Source organism: Euprymna scolopes, chromosome 30 (genome assembly GCF_053919585.1).
Source record: "Euprymna scolopes isolate OS-2025 chromosome 30, ASM5391958v1, whole genome shotgun sequence".
Lineage (NCBI taxonomy): Eukaryota > Metazoa > Mollusca > Cephalopoda > Sepiida > Sepiolidae > Euprymna > Euprymna scolopes.
Window position 1 is genome coordinate 89,433,951 of NC_136511.1, and position 9,553 is coordinate 89,443,503.

General features: G+C 39.1%; 1 protein-coding gene across 1 annotated transcript; it reads left to right on the forward strand.

Annotated features, from left to right (window-relative positions):
* The first annotated feature begins 844 nt into the window (after positions 1–844).
* On the forward strand, positions 845–6,410 carry LOC145254885 (uncharacterized). Its single transcript, XM_080113799.1, has 2 exons — positions 845–2,809; positions 3,138–6,410. The coding sequence occupies exon 2, from the start codon at positions 5,937–5,939 to the stop codon at positions 6,312–6,314; it is 378 nt and encodes a 125-aa protein (XP_079969925.1). The 5' UTR covers positions 845–2,809; positions 3,138–5,936; the 3' UTR covers positions 6,315–6,410.
* Positions 6,411–9,553: the final 3,143 nt, after the last annotated feature.

Consider the following 9,553-nt stretch of genomic DNA (forward strand, 5'->3'; position numbering starts at 1 on the left):
ATATTTTGAACTTTGACCCCTTAGCAGCTCAAATTTTCGACTCAAACCGATTAGAAAGTTTGCACAATCTCTGAATACTCTTTATATAAAATGTCAAATGTTTAGGCCAGAAATTGGTTGAGTAATTTGGTAGAGGTGGCATTGGTCAAATATTTTTTTACTTTGACTCCAATTTTGAACCCTTAATATTTATTTTTTAGGGCTCAAATGAAATTAAAAAGTTAGATCCATGTCTAAGTAAGCAACATTTAAAATTTCAAGTGTTTAGACCCAAAGTTGATGGAGGAGTTTGGCAGAGTTCTTAAAGATCAAATCGTTGAACTTTGACCCTCTCGACAGCCAAATTTCTGGCCGAAAACCGATTGAAACGATTTTCCCAAATCTCAATAACCCTGATGTCAAATCTCGAGTCTGTAGACCGACTAGCAGTTCCGCCTGGCTTTGCTCGATCTTTATGTACTGTTCATAACTTTATGTGCATATCTATATATTAAAAAGTGTGAATTTGTACGGTGATGCCTTTCTATATAATAGGCTTCCTAAACTACCATAGAGAAAAGTTTGTAGAGACCGCAAAGGTAAAAATTTTTTAACTTTGACCCCAATTTTTACCCCTTAACATTTATTGTTTTGGGCTCAAATTGAATTAAAATGTTTGACCTATGTTCAAGTAATATAACGCCAAAAATACCACAAAAAATTGCAAGATTTTTTTTTAAATTTTTTCACACAGGCATCACCACATTATCTAGGCCAGGAAGCCACTCGAGGATAAGGGTACAGTAGAAATTGGACAATATAGTAATCATTAGTAATGGAAATTCGGTAAATTTGTTAACTTATATGGAACGGCTCATCAAGAACTTGTTTACGTTAGACTTGAAGACAACCATATTGTAGTCAGCTGGAAAGCAGGAAAACGGAAGACAATTCCACAGGCGTGCAGTTCTAAAAAAGAAGCTTTGTTCATGGAATCTACGTTTAGGTTTAGGTACAAATAAAGAGTGGGGGAATTATTGATAGTGTTTTTAGCTAGACGAGTGTTTCTTGCGAAAGTTTGGTGAGGGGGGACCATAGAATGAAGCTCAGTCGAACACTTTCCATGAAAATAACGATACATCAGAGACAAACTCGCAACATCTCTTCTGTGAGATAGAGGTTGCAGGGAAGAGAAAAGGACATCTCCTACGAGGCTACGAAGTCTATTTTTAACTCTATCAAAGCAGGACAAGTCCTTTCTAGTAGCTCCTGCTCAGATGTGGCAACAGTATTCCATCCTTGGACGTACCTGGCTCTTATATAGATAGAGAATTGCATCAGCAGTGAGATATCTACTGGATCGATGGAAGATCCCACCATTTTTCCAGCGGCCTTGGCAACAGATTTGATGTACATGTTCCATTTAAGATCCGGAGTAACAGTCAAGCCCAGAAGCTTGTCAAAACTTGAGGCCTCCTGAAGACGAGAGCCATTTATTTTAATTGATGCCAGATGTGGATCAGAATGTAAATGATGTAAAGAGAGAAACTTGGTTTTAGATGCATTAAAAGTAACCAGCCACTCCTTTCCCCATTGTACCACGTGCTCAAGATCAGAGGAGAGAGAATCGGAGAGAAGTTGGTCGTTTACTGTCTTAGATGTGCTACCATAAGTGGTAGTGTCATCAGCAGAAATGTTTGGTTTGCAGTTTTATGCTGTATTGAATGTTGGACAAGATTCGAACATGGGAAAGTTTCTAATTTCGAAGTTAGACAATTTTGTACTCATGAGTCATTTTCCCTTATGTTTTAAATCTTTAACTCGGTCAGTTTTCATGATAAATCAATAAATCTTGCATTTTTACCCATGTTTTCAGGGTAAATCTTTCACATGAAATAGTTGCCAATGATATTGAATCTCCCCTTATCCTTATACCATATCTATGGTTACTCCTACGTCTTCCCTCAGCCACTTCTACAGAGTGGGACAAAAAAAGTGCAGTAATTTCGGTATGGATCACAGGTTATATGATGTGATTTTGCTATTAAAACCTGGACCCCTTGGAAATAAGAGGAGCTTGTTCTGTTTTTTTTCTCCACTCCACATTGTTGCACTCAACTCAACTCATTCTAAACTAATACATTGATTACATATATTTTCAGAGTAAAATATGAATTCAGCCAATGGAGAAACCTGTCATTTATGTGAACAAGATTTTAACGGTGAAGAGACCGTGGTGATTCGAGAAAAAACGAGCCAAAGGAATTAACTGTGAAAGTATCGAAAGAGGTGTGAAAATCCGGCTTGGGTAAACTACATCAATCAAAAGAACATTACTATTGTCTCCAGCAAGAGTGATTCTATCGACTAGTGAAAAGGAGTGCTTGTCTCTCTCTGGGACTATATGGCAATAGAACACATTGCTTATTATTTGCTTATTGTAACTATTACTAGGAAAAAAGACCCAAAACGAAAAAGTGATGAAAGGATTGTCCATGTGAAGAGAGATGCATCAGTTCAAACTATATCGGTCCTTTGCAAAACCAGAGGGGATGAGTGGGCCACTGCTTTTCAAAGTTGGATCGAATATTTTGGTAGCGATCTTCACGCAACAGACTGTGTTTACCACAAGTCATGTAGTGTCAACTTCTGTAAAATGCGGAATATTTCAAGACAATTCACATCAACTGAATCCACCAAATAACAAAAAAGTGGAAGACTGAAGGACAATGATCAGGATGAGACATTCGAGCCTGTTTGTGAGTTCCTAGAGGAAAACGATGAAAAACAGCTAACAATATTTGTCACTTGTCACTGAAATGGAAGAATAGTTGCATGGTAGTAAATCCACGGCGTACAGAAAATACCTCAAAGAAAAGCTGCTAAGTAGATATAGGAACTTTATATTCCTGACTGACGGCCATAGTGGCATCAAAAACATTGTGACATTAGGGAAAAAACCTCTGATATCCTTCAGTAATACTACAATTTACCTCAGGATGAGGAAGCACATAAAGGAGCAATTCTCCAAACCACAGTAAAACTCGTCAAAACTGATATCAAGACAACTGTTGAGTCCAACAGCTGCAGAACTGAAACGAACAGCGGCATTTATGGTTCTTGTTGCAATATCTGTTTGTTGGGAAGGACACGTCCAGAAAAGTTGCTGGCATTAGACAAACAGTCAGTCGTTCAAGCAGTGCGGCCAAGAACTGTTATTGCACCTCTGCAGCTTGGTGTTGGGGTGCAAATGCACAACTTGTATAGATCACAATTCTTGATTGATAGTCTTTCAACCATGGGATTTGCTTCATCATATCCAGAGGTTCAAAGGTTTGAATTGAACACAACATGCTCACTTGCTCCAGATGTGTTAGGTGGTGACATGGACATTCTTGGTCAGTTCCTGTTGTTTGCAGGAGACAACGTGGATCATAACATTATAACATTGGATGGAAAGGGAACCTTCCACGGGATGGGAATGATTACAGTTATCACACCAGAAAAGCAAGTCAGTCATAGTATATCATGACAAAAAACGTCCAACTTGAAACTTGTCGAAATGACGAAGATTAAAGATTATCACTTTTCAAAGCATGTCAATCGTTGCTGAGAATTTCTGTCATTTTCATGCACACCTGATGTCTGTGATTGGAAAGTGAATATATTTTTAGAAATGTCTTTTCGCTTCCACAAAAGAATACCCAGTTGACAAGGCATGATGCGACTGCTGCATGAGGACTGCAAATACTGGGAAAATCTTTGGTACAATTTTTTCCAATGAACCCAGGAGATAAAACATGTATCCTGTCCATCCTAGATTACCTATGCAGGCTATCGTCAAAACACAACATGCCGACTATTATAACCTTTGATCAACCCCTATTTTAGAAGGCGTCTGAAATTATAAACGCTGTTACAGATGATAGTCCAATTACTGTTGCTTGGCACTTTCTATATCTTCATGTGTTGAGTGCTATTAGGACTTTGATGAATGGCACTGGACTCAAGGAGATCATGGAGACAGTATATGGTGAAAATACCATCATACACATGACGAGCATTTCGTGGTCACCTGCTGGTGGATCAGTTGCTTACACATCAGATTGTTGACAAGATCATCGTGGATGAACCCATGTTGGTGGAGACCGAGAAAAAGGATGAATGTGCAAGAACCTCAAAGACAATAAATAAATTATCAGCACATGCTAAGTATAGCTAGAGCACTGGTTTCAGCTGATCGAATGGGGTCTTGGGAGATGCATCTCAGTGTTATCTCAGCTTGCCTGCCATTATTCGCGGCCATCCAAATTATCTGAAGTCGGCTTGTCTATATCTCCAAAATATGTATGCATTGAAAGATGTCTATCCTAAAGTACATCAGACGTTCCACTCTGGGTTTTATGTAATCTGACCTAGCAGCCAATATTGGGATGGTCTTTGCTCCGATCATGTGATTGAGCAGACACTAATGCACTCGCTCAAAAGCCAATACGGGCTAACGTGAAATGTCTGAGCACCAAAGAATAGTTTGGGCTATGTCATCCACTGTGTCATTTTTTACAACCTTGCCATGCAACATCTTACCGAAACAAGTTATGTAATAAGTGGAAAAACCGAAGCAGTTGTCTGCGTCTCGGTTAAAAAGAGATGAGATAGATCTAGGAAAAGTTGCAGAAAAACTAAAGTGTTATACCATTTTCAGTTGATGAATCGTTACGCAGCATCATCACAGGAATTAATGTCAACAAAGACGTCAATGTGCAGAACCTCTTTGAAATCAGAAGAAACGTTGTTCCAAAAAATGGATGGACAATCAGTGTTTTCCTACTCTCACAAACGGAGTTTGAATGCTAAAAATCTAGCATCCAGCAAGAACATGAAAGTGTCTGCAGATCGTTGCATTGACCAAGCACTCTTTTTTCAGAGGTTTCTCGTAGTCTCTCAGATGGGAAATCTTCGGTTAGATGATGTCATGTTCGATGAACTGTGTCATCATCCAATGTCTTTGTTTGAAGGAAAAGGTCTCTTATGTTATGCGGACAAACCACAATTTGCTGAAGCAATCAGAAACTATGTCAAAATAAAATCATACAGTGCAGCAACCTATTCCAGTCACAGAGCACAACGTACTAGATGGAGGATCTCTTCTTCACCGTCTGAAATATAAGGAGGGCACCTACAGTTCGATTGCACTGTTGAAAACTATGGAAAAGCGACTGTGATAGTTATGAGGTTGAACCAAATATAAAGGAATGTGCGCATCAGTCGAAGTCGAATGTAAAGAAGGTGAACATTACCGAGGCGACAATATTTTCTGGGAAAAAGGACGACTTCTTGTCCAATGGGGCAAACAAGCAGGCGCTTATCCAGCTGATCATAGAACAAATGAAGCAGAAAGGATATGATGCTATTAAAGCAGAGGGCGATGCTGATGTTGAAATTGCAAAGGCTGTCATCAATATGTCTGCTTTCAGACCAATACACCTTATTGAAGATCTTCTTGTCTTCTTGCTATTTCAGACAGATGTTTCCAAATATACTGCACTCTATTTTCGCTCTGACATGGTAACATCATACGCCTATAATATTAAGGTTCTCAAACGGGTGCTTGGTGAAGCAGTTTGCAATGACCTATTGTTTCTGTGTGCCTTTACAGGATGTGATTCGTGTTCGGGATTGGAAAGAAGTCGGCTTTACAATCATCAAAAAAGAAAAGACAATGAAAAACTGTTTAATAGTATTCTCTCGACCAAAACAAATGCAGGGTGTTGTGGAAACCAATGGTGCTAATGTAATGATGGCGTCGATTCGATGCAATATATTCTGCAAACAAAGTTGCAAAGGCAAAGATGTTCGTCACGCCAGAACAACTCACTCCAACCATCTCTGCCTGAAGATTTCATTCCCAGCGGACTTACTACCAGGTTATGGAGTGGAATGGATGTAGTGATTAAATGGCATCATCTGAATGGAGATGTAAAGTAGAAGGGGGCAAACTTGTTCCAGTGATGACAGACAAAATTCCAGCTCCAGATGAACTGATTCAGATGAGTTATTGCAACTGTTTGGAAGGATGCATTACCTTAAGGTGTACTTGCAGAAAACATGAACTGGAATGTACCAGTGCAAGTGGACATTGCCAAGACAGCAACTGTGAGGATGTGAAAAGTGGTTCAGCCGTAGATGATGAGAATGAGGAGGAAGAGGTGTGCACTGTTAATGTAGACATTGGTTACCTCCCTTGCTTCAGTTACATGGTTACCTCCCTTGCTTGTGGTGATATAAATAGGAGTCGGCCATCTTGGTTTAGTCAGTTCGTTCGTACAGTTTAGACAGACTACAAGTGTCTCAACAAATGGTAGCAGAGATATCCCTCTGTGTGCGACAAAACGAAAAAAAAAAAAAAAAAAAATTTTTTTTTTTGTACAGCTTGTCTGTAGCACTAGACAGATCGGATATGGGATATGGCAACTTCGAACAAACAACCTCCATTTTTGGAGGGGGAGGATGTTTACGAGAACTGGAAACAAGACGTTGAAATGTGGTCGTTGTTCACGGATCTTTCTGAGGAAAAAAAAGGGCCAGCAGTGTTTTTGACGCTACCACCGAATATTAGAGAATGTGTCCGTGAATTGCCAACAAGTGACATCGGCGGACGAGATGGCTTGAAGATCTTAATAAAGAAACTGGATGACATATATTTAAAGGATGAACACACGTGCGCTTACATGACTTTTAAGGAATTTTACACTTATAAAAGACCGTCAGGTACCAGTATAAATGACTTTCTTGTTCGTTATGAGTTTTTGTACCAAAGATTAAAAAAATTCTACATTATTCTACCGGAAGGAGTGCAAGCTTTTCTTGTTTTGAACGCGGTTAACATATCGGAAGAGAACGAAAAATTAGCGCGGACAACGTGTTCTGTTTTGACGTATCAAAACATGAAGGAATCGATAAAGAAAGTATTTGGTGACATTTATCGTGATGAAAATGTACCGGCAGTGAAATCAGAGCCCGAAATCGTCAACTATAATTATTCTAAACCGGGTAACAACAAAAGGCGTTTTCGTCGAGGACAATCTAATCCATGTGACCGAAGTGGAAGCGTGTTGTTGTGTTACAAATGTCAGTCTCCGAACCATCTAATTAGAGAGTGTCCTAGAAATACGCCCAGGTTTACGGAAGCGACAGAACAAATACACATTACGTTGTTCATTCAAGAAAATATTTATTTGAACAGTACAAATGAAAAAATCTCAAATCTTGTAAAGGAAACATTTGGAATGGCAGTCTTGGATTCTGCTTGTACTCGCACACTGGCTGGCGAAGTGTGGCTTGATGTTTATTTAGATACTTTAAATGAAAGTGACCTGCAACTAGTGAAGTATACGAACTCAGACCGGAGTTTTTGTTTTGGTGATGGAGTGGCTGTCACAGCAATTAAAGTTGCTAAATTTCCGGTTACACTCGGAGGTATAAGAGTTTATATCGAAGCAGATATTGTGAAAAACGACTTGCCTCTTCTATTAAGTCACAAATCAATGAAGACAGCAGGAATAGTGCTAGATTTCCGGAAAGATATGTGCTGGATTTTTGATAAATGTATTGAACTAAAGACCACAACTTCAGGGCACTATTGTCTCCCCTTAACAAATAAGTTGTTGGATCATAGTGGTACTAAGAACATTGTATTACATGTTCAGAATTTTGGTCAGTGTTCTTTCACAGAAAAAAAAAAAAAAGCAGAAAAACTTCATCGACAGTTTGCTCATGCCTCGAAGGAAAAACTTGTTTCCTTGGTTAAAAAAAGTGGCAAATTCAATGACAAGGAATTTATAAAGGCGATTGAGGAGGTTTGTGAAAACTGTCAAATTTGCCTTAGATTTAAAAAAGCTCCACTGCGACCGGTTGTGGGATTGCCTCTTGGCAATAGATTTAATCACACAGTTTGCATGGATTTGAAAGAGTTCATCCACAATGAGGTGTGGATACTACATCTCATTGATGCCGCTACCAGGTATTCAGCGGCAACATTGATCAAAACAAAGAAGAAGGAGGAGATCATCAAAAACATCTTTATGATGTGGATTACCTATTTCGGATCTCCTGTTCGTTTTCTGAGTGATAATGGGGGTGAATTCAACAACGAACACTATAGACAGATGAATGAAAAACTCAACATAGAGACCTGTACTACTGCCGCAGAAAGTCCATTCAGCAACGGTACTGTAGAACGTCATAATTTGATAGTTGCTGAGGCAATGAAAAAAACAATTGACGATGAGAAGTGTGAACCTGAAATTGCCTTGGCATGGGCTATTTGTGCAAAAAATGCCCTCCTCAATTACTCTGGACACAGTCCAAATAAACTTGTATTCGGTTTCAATGTAAATACACCCTCAATTCTGACAGACCAGTTACCTGCTATGGAGTCCTCTACTACAAGTGACATGGTGAGAAAAAATTTAAATGCTCTCCATAGTGCAAGGAGAAACTTTTTGGAAGCTGAGTCAAGTGAGAGAATTAGGAGAGCTCTCAGGTCTAATGTCAGAACTTATGCTGATGAAGATTATGCTACCGGAGACCAAATCTATTATCGGAGGCAGGGTTTTAAAGGATGGCGTGGTCCAGCAAAAGTGTTAGGCAGAGAAGGCCAGTTTGTCTTAATCAGACATGGCGGAGCATTTTATAGGATGCATCCGTGCCAATTGATGAAAGTGAATAAAAACAACGAAAAAAGAACAAAAAAAACTGAAATGCTGGGAAACACTACAGAAGGGAAGAATGAATACCTTTCAGTTGAGGAGGAGGAGGAGTTGCAGAATCAAGTGGTAGAAAGTGAAGATATAGACAGAGAAGAAGTTGTTGATAGTTCTACCAGTTTAAGAGATAAGACTGAAAAACCTGGCCGAAATAAGACCATAACTTATAAAATAAATGGAAGTGAGGAGTGGAAGAAAGGAAAGGTTATGTCAGTACAGCCTAAATCAACTGGCAAATATAGTCATTGGATCAATATAGAACCTGAGGATGAAAACGAGGATCAAGTTTGTATCAACTGGAATCATATTGATCATTGGAGAGAAGTGCCCCAATATACTAAACAGGAAAAAAGAGCAGTCGAAAGCTGTAATGGATGCCAAGCATAAAGAAATAAAAAACATGAACACCTATGAAGTATTTGAATGTGTGCCATACACAGGTCAAAAAACAATATCCACAAGATGGGTGATTACTGAAAAATTCAAGGATAATCAGAAAACAATGAAAGCTCGCCTTGTAGCACGAGGCTATGAAGAAAATAGTAATCTGAAAACGGACTCCCCAACATGTAGCCGTGAAGCTATGCGAATGGTCATGCTAACCGCATCAATAAAGAATTGGATGCTGCAGACCATAGATTTTACCTCAGCCTTTTTGCAAGGTGGTATTTTAGAGAGAGATGTGTACCTGAGGCCACCATCTGATGTTTGTCCTAAATCTCAAGTGTGGAAATTAAAAAGATGCATCTATGGATTGAATGATGCTCCACGGGCATGGTACAAGAGAGTTACTCAGGCTTTGATTG

Bases quoted from the DNA above. Each gene is read 5' to 3' on its own strand.
- LOC145254885 (XM_080113799.1), top strand. From the start codon at position 5,937: ATGGCATCATCTGAATGGAGATGTAAAGTAGAAGGGGGCAAACTTGTT.